Source organism: Pipistrellus kuhlii, unplaced genomic scaffold (genome assembly GCF_014108245.1).
Source record: "Pipistrellus kuhlii isolate mPipKuh1 unplaced genomic scaffold, mPipKuh1.p scaffold_m20_p_3, whole genome shotgun sequence".
Taxonomy (NCBI): Eukaryota; Metazoa; Chordata; class Mammalia; order Chiroptera; family Vespertilionidae; genus Pipistrellus; species Pipistrellus kuhlii.
The window spans coordinates 8,907,710-8,923,086 of NW_023425529.1; the positions used below are offsets into that span (position 1 = coordinate 8,907,710).

Genomic DNA, 15,377 nt, shown 5'->3' on the forward strand with positions numbered 1-15,377 from the left:
CCAGGAGGTTGTGGCTTTGAGCCAAATCTGCCTGGAGAGGACAGTTTCTCTCCAAGCCCATGGGATATGTTAACATTAAGGAAATAAATATGGAACCAAATGACCAAAGACCTAAGGACCTGCCAGATGCCTTTACCAGCAGGGTTGTTATTATTGGCCTTAGCAAGTAAAGGGGTTTTTCAAGGGTTGGAAAGCTGGTGGACAAGTCTTCATTTCCTTCATATGTGTGATGATAAGAATTATAGTTCCCATGACGCAACATCTATCATGTACTTACCCTGGCCTGGGTGCATTTACAATCCCCACAACTGCCCTGCGAGGTAGGTAGCGTCATCCTTATTGTACTGACGGGGAAAGTGAGGCTCAGAGAGGTTAAGAAACCTGCCCAAGGTCACACAGCTGGTCACTTTCAAAGGAGGGAGCACAGTAATTTGAACCCAGCTGGGCCTGAGGTTTTCTCCACAAAAGCCACACTGGCTGCTGGAGAGAACAGGCCTCTGAGTATGGGTTCGGGTCTGTCTGCAGATCACACAATGGCCCCGGGCCTTTAAAGGTGGTAGCCCCTCTCCCCCAGACCTACCTTGCTGTCCCATTGCTGTATTCACAGGTGGCATGGATGTGACAGAACTGCACGTAGGGCCCACAGACTGAGGTCTGCTTGTGGCAGAACCTCCCCGCGGAGCCCTCTCTGCATGTGCCGGAGAGGCAGGCCCCGTCACTGTCCACCCGGTTATCGCACGTCCCGTCAATGCACAGGCATTCTGGGAGAGAAGGCAGAGGGGCACTCAGGGCTTGGAGGACGCACGGGGCATGGAAGACAGGACCACCTCTCCTCATCCCAATCACTCCTGTCAGAGCAGAACCTGGGCTGGGCAGGGGAGCCTTTGGGTGCTGATTCTTAGGGTCCCAGGTGTTTCTCAGTGTGCCCGGGACAGCGCTGGATGAGGACACCATGGACCCAGGTCTCTTTTATATGCACACTAAAGGCCCAGTGCACGAAATTGTGCAAGGGGTTTGGCCCACACTGCCCTGCCCTCTGACCAGGAAGGTCATTTCACCCTCTGGTCTAATTAGCATATCAGCTCTTTATCTTATAGGATGTGTGGGGTGTGGTGGCACCTAGGGACAGTTGTGCTGCTGTGAAAGCCCCCGAGGAACTTGATGGTCATCTCCTTCACGGTTGGAGAGTTTAGTCTGAAAATGTCTCACCTTTTCGTGGAGACATTTTGGAATGAATAGAAGTGATTTCTCATGCTGGCCTGGCCCCTGCTGCTAGCTTACCCATTTCTTCTTCACTAGCCTTGTTTTAGGCACTGGGCCAGCATTTAACCTGTACCACCTCATGAACAGTCACCAGCCTCAGGAGGTAGTTTTTTTTTTTAGCATCCCCATTTTCTAGATGAAACAACAGAGGCTCAGAGAGGCGAAGCAAATGGACCACCTGCTGCTTAGTCCTAAGCATGGACTTGAACACAGGCCTTCGAAGTTCATTTCTATTAGCGAGCAGGTGTAAACACAGGAGATGGCTATATCCACTGGCATCTCCACATGCCTGTTGTCATTTTAAACGTTAGCTGCTTCCTTTGCTTTGAGTTCTAGGCATTGAAACATTGCAATGGGAGCCAGCCCATCAGACTCATGCTCCTAGGCTTGTGGGTGTGAATGATTCTCAAAGGCAGATGGCAAGGATTTGTTGGACTTGAAACTGATCAGAAATGAAGGAACTTGCACTTTTGCCTCAGAAGGGATTGATTGGAAATTAGTTTGGGTGCTTGGAGTCAACATTCCAGGAAAGAGAAGAGAATCTCAGTGAGGGGGCTGGGAAAGCATGGCTGGATTAAAATAAAGACTTTTCATAAAATTCTAAGCAAGTCAGGTTGTAATTCCTAAGCAACAAGAGCCCAGAGAGGAGGCCCCTGCCTGAGGCAGCCCCAGACCTGGGACGAGAGGCATTGCAACAGGAAGTCCCGTGCTGGCCACTGCCCCAGCCTCCGCAGCCAGTCCGAGGACCTCATAAAAATGTCAACGTTGGCAGGCTTTGGAATCAACCCTATTTTTCCTTTCTCAGAAATCTTATGGGCAAAAAGGATGTGGGTTTAGGGACAGCAGCCCTGTAGGTGGAGCTCTGGCTTCCTGCCCATTTTAAGAGGTAGTTGTGAGAATCAGAATAAGGCAAGATAGGGGAAGAATTGTGCATTTTGTAGCAAACGAGTGAAGGTACTAACAGCAGTAAGAATGGCTTCCTTTACTGATGATGTGTTAGGTGCAAGCTCTGTGCTGAAGCCCTACATTGTGATCTAACTTAATCGATGACTTGTGAGGTGGGCACCAGGACTACCTTCATTTAATCGATGGGAAAATTGAGGCCGAATGAGAGGCTTTTCCTAAGGCCGTATGGCCAGTAAGCAGCACAGTAGGGGTTTAATTTGAGTTGGGCTGGACTTCACAGCCAGCTCTGATGCATTCCCTCTATTCTTGTTACATTCTAATCTTGGCTTAGAAGGATGTACCTAAATATATTTACATGCCTAAATATACACATCATGCCATTTTAAAGAACACAGTGCATTTTCTAAGATTGTATAACTGCATTTTTTCATTGCCTATTGTTGTGGAACTTTCTCCATTTTTCTCCAAGCTTCTTGGCATTTATGCCACTGAACTGAGAATAGCAATAGTCGCAACGATAACAGAGGATAATGATAATAAGAGAATATTTGTAGTGCATACTCTGTGCTAGGCACTGTTCCAGGACAAATGCTTTCCATTTATAAACTTACACCAACTGTCCAAGGTGGTTAGTAGGATTAGCCCCAATTTATAGTCAAGGATACTGAGTCCTTGAGAGGAGTGTTAACTTGCCCAAGGTCGCACAGTTGGCAAAGGGAGGAGCGGATGGAAGCGGACCACTTGAAAGACAGGTAGTGAGTCTGTATCTTGATCTGGAGCCCACTATCACTTTAAGAATGTGGAGAAACCTGGAGACTGGCTTTGAAACCGTGGTCCTTGGACTAGCAGTTATCAACCTTCCCAGGAAATTTTTTTTTGTAAATACAAATTGTCAAATACCACCCAGGCCCACCTTCTCAGAAACTTGGTGGGTGGGCCCAGCCATCTGGCATGGGCTACAGTGTCAGAACCAAGCTGTTAACTTCTCTACAGACTGATTCATTTGCCTTTCAGCATAACCATTATTGCTTGTCTCATTTTTCGATTCTTATAAGTGTATTTCTAGTAGCACATGATCTCACTCATCTAGCAGTGTTTCCCATACTTTTGACATATGTGTTCCCCTTCTATAATTTTCGTAACGCTGAGTACCCCGCGTACTCATGAGAACGTAGAATTAGGTGCAGCTAAGCACGGGGCAGTGCATATCCCCACCAAACTCCGGTGCAACTCGTACCCCCACCAAACTCTTCCCGTACCCCTGGGGGTACGCGTACCCCACTTTGGGAAACACTGATCTAGGGGAAATGATGAACTACATATGACTGATGAACAAGAACAGACCCGGAAACAGGGAAGCATCGATCAGACGATCAAACCTCAGAGGGAAGGAAGGGGAGGGTGGGGATAAGGGACTTCCGTGCATGCATATGGGCCTAACCAGTGGTCAAGAACCACAGGGGGGAGGGGGGGGAGGGCATGCGTGGGGAGGGGTTTGGGATGGGAATAGGGCATAAGGACATAGATGTGATACCTTAATCAATAAAGAAATTTTTAAAAAATTGGAGCCACAACAAAAAAAGAAAAAAAATTGCCCTGTGATGAGGGCATTCACCAAGCAAAGGGGCCCAGGACAGCAGGCCCGCCCACACCACCGGCTCACAGGGCAGCAGGGAGCCTGGCTGAGGAGCGGAGGGAAGCCCTGGAGGTGCCACTCACGTTTGTCACACCGGGGTCCGTACTTGTTGGGGTCCGAGCAGAACTGGCACTGGGAGCCGTGGAAGCCATCCTGGCAAATGCACGTTCCGTTGCCATCAAGGCCGTCTGTGCACTGGGAGCAGAAGTAGGCCCGGACCGTCAGGACGACACCCACCTTCCTCCCCCGCCAAAAAAATGGAGTCCCTGACTTCCTGGTACCAGGCAGGAGAAGCCTGGGGTCCCAAGCCTGGATGTAGAACTTTAAGGGAAGTCATTCAAGGGAGGGGCAGTCACAGGGGTGAACTGGGAACCTCCAAACAATGCTAATGGGCCGGCGATTCGATTCGAGGCATCGGACTCCAGAATGAAGGCTGGCCTTTCTCACCAGGTTCTCGCCTGCTCAGCTCTGTGGCTTCTTTCTCACTGCCGTGGACCTCCCTTCAGTGTTAATATGTTTGCTTCCCACCTCCCGGGCCAGCTGGAGGCTAGATTTTGAAAGATCAGCGCTCATCAGAGCTGGGCTCGGTGCCTTCCCGACTACCCGGCTGTGGTAATTAATTAGTGCCAGTGTCGCCCTCCTTTCTTCGCCTGCGTGTGTCCCCACATGTGATTGCAGAGTTTTTCCTTCCCCTTGAAAGATCATACTTTAACTGTGGATTTCTTAAATGCACAGATCTATGTGATTTCTGTATAAACCACCACAGCTACTTTTTTTTTTTTTTTTTTTTTTTAACCTTTGTTTGTTTAGCTCTGGCCTCCAAGCTAGAGTTAAGTTTTGGCCTTTATATTTTCTTAGGTTTTGGGGTAGGTTAAAAAAAAAAAAAAAAAAAAAAAAAAAAAAAGCAATCACTGGGCAGTGTTGTTTTTTAAAGTCTCATAAAATCTTAGTCCTGGAAGGAATCTTAAAGGTTCAGCCAACCCTACTGCCTCCTGAGGGAGGAAAGTGGGGTCCAGAGAGCCTTGTTGAGTTGCCCAAGATCATGCAGCAGAAAAGCAAAGATTCGAGGTGACATCACTGTACCCACCGTCCCCTTCTGGGGAAAGATTCCTTCCAATGCCGACACCTGTGCTTTTAGTAACCGAGCTGTCTTATTTTTACTTCCTGGGACTAGTGGCTGGCATTGCACCTTGCTTGGCTCAGTGGTTTTAAAGATAATTTCTCGACTTCAGCAAGGTCAGCCTCTGCATTCATGGAAAGCATGCACTGGGGACTGTCCTTATCACCTGTCCGTTTCCTGAGCACGGGTTCAAGAAGCCTCCTGGACACTGGTTGCAGTTGGGCCCATAGAAGCCTTTGCAGCACTTTGGTATCTGAGAGACAAAAGGTGTATTGCCTTTTAAAACCCAAGCAGAGTGCTCGTTCCTCAAAGGGGATCTATTTTAATTTCTATTATTATTATCATAAACAGCATTAGCTCCCTCCCCCATTATGAGCTCACTTTTCTTTTGCAGATGATGTCATGGCTAGTGCTCAGCCACCAGCTCAGCACTGGCACCATGGACAAGGCAGATGAAAGATAATACATAAAAGAGAAGGAGGGGGGGGGGGGGGGAAGAGGAGGAAGAGTGGGAAGAGAAGAAGAAAGAGGACAATGAGGAGGAGAAGAAGGAGGAGGAGGACGAGGAGGTTAAGGAAGATGAGGAGGAGGGGGAGGAGAAGGAGGAGGATAAGGAAGAGGAGGAGGAAAGGGAGGAGAAGGGGAAGAGAAGAAGAAGGAGAACGAGGAGGAGAAGATCAGGAGGAGAATAAGGAGGAGGAGGACAAGGAAGAGGAGGAAAATGAGTAAGAGAAGGAGGAGGAGAAGGAAAAGGAAGAAGATAATTAAGAGAAAGAGGAGGAGAAGGAGAAGGAAGAGGAGGACAAGGAGGAGAAAAACAAGGGAATTTCAGAGTGTGGCCAGTGCTGGGAAAACAGAGGACCATACTAAAGTGGCGGCAGATGAAGGCAGAGGTGATGGAGATTGGGGAGGTCACTGTGGATTGGGTGTTGATGGAGGAGGTGACAGTTAAAGAGAGACATGAAAGATAACTCAGCTCCAAGAAAACCTGGAAGAACATTTTGAAGGTGGGAATGGCCAGTGTCCACACTTTGAGAGAGGCATGAGGTAGGTCAGAGGCAGAGTGTGACCTGTGTGAGGGCATTGAGAGTATGAGGTTTATTTGAGAGCCAGAAGCCACCATGGAAGGGATGGATGCAGGGAAGGGGGTGACCTGGCTGCCATGTGGAGAATCCACCCTTTGATTTTCTTCCAGGCAGATCTGGCCAAGGCTACAAGGCAGCCTGTGACTCATGGAACATGGGGCCCAGGAATGTGGCCTTGGCACTGCCCAGCCCTGCTGGCTTCCTTGTGAAGGCCCCAGCCACACACCCTCCTCACCTTCATGGTGGCATTACAGTATCTGGCACAGCCACTCTTCAAGCTCCTGGCTCTGCCGGTGTACACACATTTGTGTGTGAAGAGTTCCTGGAAGAAAGCCAACGAGAAAAAACATTGCTGTGTGCGTTCCAGGTCCTCTGGGCATTCCCCAGTTTCTACATATACTCGACGGTCTACTACCGCTTTACCATCGACATCAGGGATGCTGTAGACCACACTGGGCACAGGTGGGTCCCGTCAGGATGTGGTCACCCTCTTTTTAAAGAATATATTTTTATTGATTTCAAAGAGGAAGGGAGAGGGAGAGAGAGATGGAAACATCAATGATTTGAAAGAATTGATTGTCTGCCTTCTGCATGCTCCCCACTGGGGATGGGGCCTGTGTCCTGATCAGGGAATCCTCCTGGTTCATAGGTCAATGCTCAACCACTGAGCCATGCCTGCTGGCTGGTCACCTGCTTTAGATACTCTGTTTCCTAATACAGGCCAGGGTTAGCACAATGCAGGCCATGTATCTTTATGCAGATATCGATAATTGATCAGGGAACACTTTCCTGTGCATCCTGGATACAGCTTAGCCTCCCCTTCCAACCAACTGCCACCCCTAAGCTCCTCTTACACAGAAATTTTAGAGTCAGTAAAGAATCTATCTCTAATTTTAGAAATACCCTTCCTGCCCGATAGTGACAGTCTGGCTTTTCTCTTGGTGGTGGGGGCAGATTCAAATGCACCTTTCATTCTCTAACCTCATGCCCACTCATGATTATCTAGAACTACAATTTATTGAGAACGTACTAGGGCCGGACACATTACATACATGAGGTCATCAATCCTCAACCCATATGGATGTTTTTCGTCCCTCTTTCCTAGACGAGGAAGCTGAAGCTCAGACAGGTTGCCATTTTCCTAAGGAACACTGCTCGGAGAGGCAGATCCAGAGATCGGGACCTGCCTTACCACCCACTAACTTTAGGATATCACAGGCAAGTTATGTAGTCTCCGTGGGCCTCAGCTGCCTGATCCTTGAAATGGGACAATAATGGTGATCTCCAGTTTTGTCAGACTCAGTCCCCGGCTCAGATTTTATGTTCAATAAGTGTTGGTGGTGAGCTTGCTCCTTCCTTGTAGGCTCTTGCTCAAGGAGAAAGCATTGAGAACACCACAGACTGTAAAATCCCAAATTCTGAGACACATTTATTGAAAAGGGAGTATTCAGTTCTCTGGTTGGATTGCAGGATAATTAACCAGAAACTGATCCTGGGAGCCTGGGAGGAGCAGTTAGGAGGCTCTTTCAGCTCCAACCCATGTGTCTCATCTCTCTTTCTTCTCTTCCTCCTCCTCCTGTGGGTGGAGGCAATGTGGGTTCATGGTGCTGCCACGTCTCAGCCGGGTGACCTTGTGCGAGGTGTTTGCTATTTCTTTGCCTTAGCTTCCTGGTGATGCGATGACTATGATAATAATAATATACCTACCTCCTAGGTTTGCTGCAGAAAGCTTTGAGAACAATGGCTGGCACCAGCAGTTGCTGTGATACTGGCCAACACAGTTTCCTCTTCCCTGCCTCCCTCCATATTCCCTGGTTGACAGCACGCTGAAGGACGCAGGGCTGATGGCTTCATTAAGCAAAATAAATATCGGAACACCTGTGCCTATCTAATTTGAATGTTTTGCTATATGAAATGCTTCACAAGACTTCAGTGAGAGCTCATCACCTTCCTTAGTGATTTATTCTCGTGTTGAATGAAACTTCTGGTTGGGAAGTTCTTTAAAAAAAAATTAATTGACTTCAGAGATGAAGGGAGAGATAGAAACATCAATGATGAGAGAGAATCACTGATTGGCTGCCTCCTGCATGCCCCACACTGGGACTGAGCCCACAACTTGGGCATCTGCCTTGACCAGGAATCAAACTGTGACCTCCTGTTTACAGGTTGACACTCAACCACCGAGCCACATGGGCTGGGGAGGGAAGTTCTTTCTTAGGATATACTTAGGGGCAGACATTTCCCTCATCAACTTGACGTTAGAACATTTGGCTTTTGTCACCAATAGAATACATGGCATGATTGTGAATTGTACAGCAGTCTGTTTTCCTTTTAGATCAGAGCTCTCAAGACAAAACCAAAATTAAAAAAAAACTATCTTTTTCATGTTTCTGCCCCCAAAATCAGCACTGTGAACCTCAGTAGACGTGTATAGAATTAAATCAAACTTGAAAAGGTTTTGATGTTTCTAGTATCATTTTCTTAATATTTTTCTCTAGAGTGATGCTTGGGAAGAGCAAATATGAATAAAGAGTGGCAGAACATGCCACCCCAAAGTATGCCACTTTGGGATAAGGATAATTATATATATATATATATATATATATATATATATATATATATATATATATATATATATTTGATTTTTTTACAGAGAGGAAGGGAGAGAGATAGAGAGCTAGAAATGTCAATGAGACTGACCAGCTGCCTCTTGCATACCCTCTACCGGGGATGTGCCCGCAACCAACGTACATGCTCCTGACCAGAATCGAACCTGGGACCTTTCAGTCCCCAGACCGATGCTCTATCACTGAGCCAAACCAGTTTTGGCAGGATAAGGATTATTTTGAGCTAAAGATACCTGAAAGACAGTAGATATCTATTTTCTTTCTGGAAACTGTGGGCCTCTATTGCCTAATCTGTGAAGAGGGACAATAATGGTGATCTCAAGTTTTGTCAGAAGATAAAATTATGTGAAAGATGCTCTCCCTGTACCGGAGAAAAGAAATATATTGTCACCATCGACAGGGAGTTGAAACCAAGAAAAATCTGTACACACAGATCTTATAAAAAGAACTGCTCTTCGTCCTGGCTGATTTTGCTCAGTGTTTAGTGTTGACTGTGAATTGAAGGATCTTGGGTTTGATTCCTCAGTTGCAGGTTTGATCCCCATTTCGGTTGGAGGAGGCCAGCAATCAATGTGACTCTCTCACATCAATGTTTCTCTCTCTCTCTCCCTCTCTCTCTCTCTCTCTCTCTCTCTCTCTTCTGTTCCCTCCTCCTCCTCATCCTTCCAGTCTCCCTTTCTAAAAACAAACAAGCAAACAAACAAATAAACAAATCAATGGGAAAAATATTCTTGGGTGAGAATTAAAAACAATTGCTCTTCCTTTAGCCTCCCCATACATTTCAGTTGCTTTCCCCAAATTGCCATTCTTTGTTCAACCTACTATATAAGCATTTGGGTTTTACCACTTGTGTGGGTCTTCATTCTTCTATGGAAGCTCCCATGTAAGCATAGAAATCTGTGTGCTTTTCTCCTGTTAACCTGTTTTGTGTCAGCTTAATTCTGAGGCCCAGCTGGAGACTCTTAGAGAGTGGAGGTAAGGTTTTGCCTTTCCAACACAAACGTTGCATTTTGTTTAAGAGGGAAAAAGAGTAGAGAAGAAATGAACCTTTACTGAATGGCTACTTGATTTAGGCATTGTGCTTGGGTTTTAAACCCATGCTAATTCCATGGTGCTTATTATTATTATTAATTATTATTATTTACAGAAGTAGAAAATGAGAGTTAAAAAGTTTAAGCAACTTACTTCGGGTTAATGAGCAAGGATTGAAACACAGGCAGTAGGCTAAGAGCTACTCTTGTATCACCCTGCTGGAGTTAGCATCTTTTCAGAGGAAGGTGGGAAGGATGAGAAACCACATCGGTGGGGTTGCCTGGGTGATGTGTGTTTCCATGAGGCTGTAACACTCACCGTGGGCTCGGAGTTGGTAGGACATTTGCTCCAATAGATGAGGGAACAGCTCACACATGTGCCCTGGAAGGAAAGTCAATGGATCAGCACAGCTGCTCCTGCAGGAGGGAGCAGGGGACTGCCCTGTCTGGTCCCATGCTTCTCCCCTATAGGGGGTTCTACTAGAGTAACACTCCCAGCCTCTTTCCCTACCCACTTCTGTCTCCTCCCCAGAGAAAAGGAGTAAAGGTGGTGCAGGAGGGTTTGGATGTATGGCTGTCCTTGAACTTACGACTGTTCTTGTTTCCCTCCACCCAGAAAAAAAGGTGGTGTAGGAGGGTTTGGGGAGGAGAAACTGAGCCTGTGCAGTGCCTTCCTCTCCCTCTTTTAGGGTCAGACAGATCAACTCTCTGTATGTAGAGAAGCGCCTGACCCACAGGGGCACTGTAGTTGGCCATCTATGCCAAGGATGAAGGATTAGGATGAAGTCCTTGTTCTCCAATGAGCTTAGCAGGTAATGAGGATGAACATTGAAACTACCTTTCATTCTCCTCACTTCAGTGATTCAGGAGCAAGAAAAGGGGTGTGTGCCTCCAAATCTTTCCAAACCCATTCTCTGAAGTTCTCTACTGGGCTTTGTGCTTCAGTAGGTAGAACTTGAAGAATGGTCTCTTGGGCTTCCTTGGCCGCTTCTGATTGGTCTTGGCCAATGGGAGGCACCAGCAGGATACTGATGGGTTGGAGGAGAGTGAAGTCAAGGTATTTCTTCCCTGTTCTCTGTGTGCTTAGGCACCATTTCTGCAGTTCCTGATGGTGTCACTTTCTTCACTCTTCCCATTCTCACTGGGTTCAGGTAACCCTACTCCCCTTCCTGACTCCCCACTGTGACCCCTTGGCCTTGGAGTAGAAATTATTTCCTGCCATTGCCTGTCCCTGGATGCCCCAGCATAACTTGTTTATTTCCCTAGCCCTGCCCATCTCTCTGTAGTAGCTTCTTCATTAAACTCTTTCCATTTGAACCTTTGGGATACATTCTGTTTCCTGCAGGGACCCTGGACCCTATCAAGTAGACAGTACTATTTATAAAACCTTTAAAATCCAAAATACAAAAAAAAAATAAAAATCCAAAATACATGTCCCCAAATGCAAATGTACATGGCCAAAGGCAGCTATGGGTTCATCCTGGTGAAAACTGAGACTTCTAGAAGGTGCCAGCAGCTTCTATTCTCCGCTAGCAATACATACTTTCCAAAGAATGCATTTGTGCTTTTAATAGACAATCAAAACCACCCTAAGTCACATGGAGCAGATAGATTTGACTTTACACTCAGAGAAAACAGAAGACTCCACTTTAAGGTGGCTAATGGGAAGTTCTTTTCCCCATCTAACCACAATGCTTTAGGCTGCAGTTCAAACCCACATGTTGATTCTGTTCGTTGGGGAGATGAAGAACAAACTTTTGAACAACCTGGAATTAGGCAACCTTGAACTTGTGGCTGCCCTTGTTTCCTTCACAGAATTCCTTCTCTGAACTAGAACAGCAGCTGCTTGGGGTAGAGGAGCTCCAAAGGAGTCTAATTATCGATTCTTTTCTGCAGAGGCCCGACTTCTCAAATATTTTTACCTTTGGGTCAGGAGATGAGACTATTTCCATCTGTCCTTTTCTGATCTTCATTCTGGCCTAAGCTAGGTGACACACCTGCCAATATTTATTTCAAGGATTGAACCAAACACCTAAATTGCTGCCAGGGACTGGCTGGGAAAGTGACCAAGTTTCTGCCTCTTTTTAAAAGAGGTGTTCAAAGTTGAACTAAATCCCACAGATGGCATGTGACTGGCATGGGGAACCAGTACCATCACAGTACCTAAAACATATTAGAGTCTTTGTATTAATTAAGAAATCTGGAATCAAAGGAATCAGCCACAAGTCTGTGACAGGCACTCAACTAGGTACTTCTAGCCTTCATGATAAGGAGAGGAATCAATACAATAAAATCTATAAAAACAGTCCATTATTTCTTGTTCAATGTCCATGTTCCAAGGACATTGTGAGGACAATCATTGAAGCATTATTGAAATGTCCTGAAAAGAAATACTCAGACCTATTATTGCTGTGACTTTGGGGTTGTGGTTTCCAGGGGAACCGAACAATCACATGTAACAGCAATGTTAACATTTGGGGTGCTCTGATTAAAACCAGCCGAGCCAAAGAAAGTTGCTATGGAAACAGGAAAGGCCATGAGAAGGTACATAAACTCAAAGGCAAATAGGAAGTTTGGTATTTGAAAAGAAGCACAGAAAAATGGTTGATTGGCTAGGCCAGACATCTACTTGAGAAGAAATTCCATTTTAAATCCCTCTTAAAGTGCCTTGAAGTGTGGTGGGTTGAATAGTGTTCCCCCCCAAAATGGATGTTTCCCCAAGTCTCTGAATGTGATCTTATTTGGCAACTGAGTCTTCACAAACGTAACGAGTTAGGATGAGGCCATATGGATGAGGGTGGATTCTAGATCTAATGACTTGTGTCCTTACACAAGAGAAGGGGACACAGGGACACAAACAAGGAAGAAGACGGAGGCAGAGATTGAAATGACACAGTTACAAGCAAGGAATGCTGAGGGTCCCCAGGAGGCACCAGAAACTGGAAGACATAAGGAAGACCCCCACCCCACAACCCCAAACCTTGCTAATACTTTGATGTCGGACTTCTGGCCTCCAGAGCTGTGAGAGAGCACACCCCTGTTGCTTTAAGCCGCCTAGCTTGTGGTCATTTGTTATGGCAGCTCTAGAAAACTAATACACCTAGGCATCATCTATCACTGTGGAAATTCCCCCAAAGGAAACAGTTCACGCCTGTCTCTCTATGAAGACAGAAACCCTCTGCGTTGAGGCTCCTCAGAACGGTGAGAACTGGGAACATTGTCTGCTTTGTGGGGCAGGTTAGGGGTCCTTATTCACTGTCCCAGTTTTCTTACCAGTTTCATCTCTCTCTTTGCTTCGTCGCATCGGTGGGGCAGGATTGGGATGATGGAGGGAGGAATAAGAACTCCAGTCAGTGTGTAAATTCGGCCATTTTTGGCAGCAACCTCAAGTTCTTCCATTGCCACACCATTTGCCAGAATCTGCCCCTGGAAAGAAGCAGTGGTATCTTCCATCCTGTCCTGCAGGGACACCAGTGGTCCCCTGGTGGGTCTGAATGGTGGTGCCCTCTCCAGAGACCTTCAACTTCACCTGACTTTTCAGAGAGTGGAAGACTGCTATTAGAAGGGCTTAGCTGACAGGGAGAGATGAATCTGTTAAATGTATTCTTGACTGATGTTCGGCAAGGATGTCCTTGCAGAAATGGTCCTTGACTGGGGAAGATATATAACTATTCCAGTTCTACAACATATTTGCTATGACAGCTTGGGCAAATTAATTTACTTCTCTGTGGTGATCCATTCATTCAGATACACTTACTGACCTTGTGATATATCGAGTGAACAAATCTAGGCAAGTTCCTGCTTATGTTGTAGGGAAGGGAGCAGAAAATGAACAAATTAGTGAAGAATGCTGATTTCCACTTTTTCCTACATCTACTCCACTTGCAGTGCTCTTGGCAACTTATCTTTGTGGTTGCTCAAGTCAAATCTTGGGGGTCGTCCTTGGCTTTTTCTCTCTTTATTCCCAACCAATCTATCAGCACATTTTGCTAAGTCTACCTTTAAAATGCCCTGAGAATTTAATCACTTCTTATCATGTCCCTGCTATCTCCCTGGTCTGAGTCACCATCATACTTCTCTGAGTTATTGCAAATTGCCTTCTAACCAGTCTCCCAAAATGTGTGTCTGATGGTCATGTCATTCCACTGTCCAGAATCCTCCAGTGGCTTCTCATGTCATTCAGAGTAAGAACCTATGTCCTCACCTTGAGAGCTTAGGTCCTGCATGTCCTGACCCAGCCACTCCTTCTCTTTCCTTCTGCCCCGATCTCCTCTCCAACCTCTCTTCCCTTAGGCTTTCTCTAATGGAGCCACACTGACCCTGCCCTTCCTCAAGCAGGTTGGGCATGCTCCTTGCTCTGTTCCTTGCACTTACTGCTCCCTCTCTCTGCAATGCTCTTTCCCAAATAGTCACACTGCTTCTCCCTTCACTCCCATCAGGTCTTTGCTCATATGTTTCCTTCTCCATGAAGATTTCTTGGGCACATTATCTAAAATGTCAGGCCCATTCCTCCATTCCATTCCCCATCCTTACTTTGCTGGTTTTTGCCTTAGCACTTCCTATTCTCTCATGTATGATATATTTTACTTATTTGGTTATTATCTATCCTCCTATTTACTAGAATGAAGGTCCTACACAACTAGGGACTTTCATCTATTCATTGGTTTACCCTCAGGACATAAAACAGTATCTGGGACATAGTAGGCACTCAATAGATATCTGTTGAAGGTTTAATGACCGTCATTCATCAGCAATGAATCAAGAGGAGACATAATCTCTACCAGACTTGGACCGATATTACTATCCCAGGGAATTAGCTGAATAATACTGTCTTCTTTGAGTTTCTTAAATCAATCATGTTTTTCCCACCTTAGGGCCTTTGCACATGCTCTCTCTTCTGCCTAGAACTCTCTTCTCTGCCCAGGTCCACTCTACTCATCTTTTGAATCTTGGCCAAAGTCTCACATCCTCACTAAGGGCCCCTAGACTTGCTCAGACTCCTCCTGTTGAATGCTCTCACAGTCCTCTTAACTTCCACTTGGTGGCACTGATTACAATTGTAATTAAAGTAATTAACTGGTTGCTAATAGTTGTTAAAGTTTCTTCTCCTTGTTTGGATGGAAGCCTGTCTTTCCAAACTGCTTTACCCTTGGCAACTAGGTCAGACTCTCACACATGTAGCTGTGCAGCAGGTATCTGCTGACAAAGGCAACACATGAATGAAACAATCGTAAAGGTTTTAAGCCTTTGACTTAGTTCAGAGGTAGAATAACCTGAAAAATAATGAGTAGAAGAGTGAAAATGCAGGTAAGTCACCAGTGGGAGAGTTTTCACCTACATTGCTGGTTGTGTTAAACTGTATCATCTGGTTGGCCATGCTCCTAATGCGAAGGGTGGAAACGAGGGTGGCCACTTCGAGCTGCAATGAGAACAAGAGACGGAGACATTGAGAGCAGCAAACAGAATCCTGCTTTCATAACATCCTCCCTGGAAAACAGCCTGCAAGTTCATGAAATAAATAATGGGAGCTCGGATGTCATGTGGTTTTTTTGGGCTTTGGAGATTTCTTTGATAGCAGGCTTCTCATCTACGGCTAAGGGAATGCTCAGAACTACAGAAAAAAACAACAACAATTGTCACAGATTTTCTAGCATCCATATTGCAAATTTAAGACTAGGTCAGTTATCTTGAAAGCAGGGGAAAAGCGCA

General features: G+C 45.9%; 1 protein-coding gene across 1 annotated transcript in view; it reads right to left on the minus strand.

Moving 5' to 3' along the window:
* The window catches only part of STAB2 (stabilin 2), a 117,961-nt gene that overhangs the window by 71,537 nt on the left and 31,047 nt on the right, over positions 1 to 15,377 (minus strand). Inside the window, exons 17-23 of the mRNA XM_036457457.2 lie at positions 15,007 to 15,087; positions 12,942 to 13,094; positions 9,988 to 10,050; positions 6,246 to 6,332; positions 5,092 to 5,178; positions 3,889 to 4,000; positions 581 to 761 (exon numbers count right to left, since the gene is read on the minus strand). Coding sequence (XP_036313350.1) covers positions 581 to 761; positions 3,889 to 4,000; positions 5,092 to 5,178; positions 6,246 to 6,332; positions 9,988 to 10,050; positions 12,942 to 13,094; positions 15,007 to 15,087 — 764 coding nt within the window. The remainder of the gene's footprint in view (positions 1 to 580; positions 762 to 3,888; positions 4,001 to 5,091; positions 5,179 to 6,245; positions 6,333 to 9,987; positions 10,051 to 12,941; positions 13,095 to 15,006; positions 15,088 to 15,377) is intronic.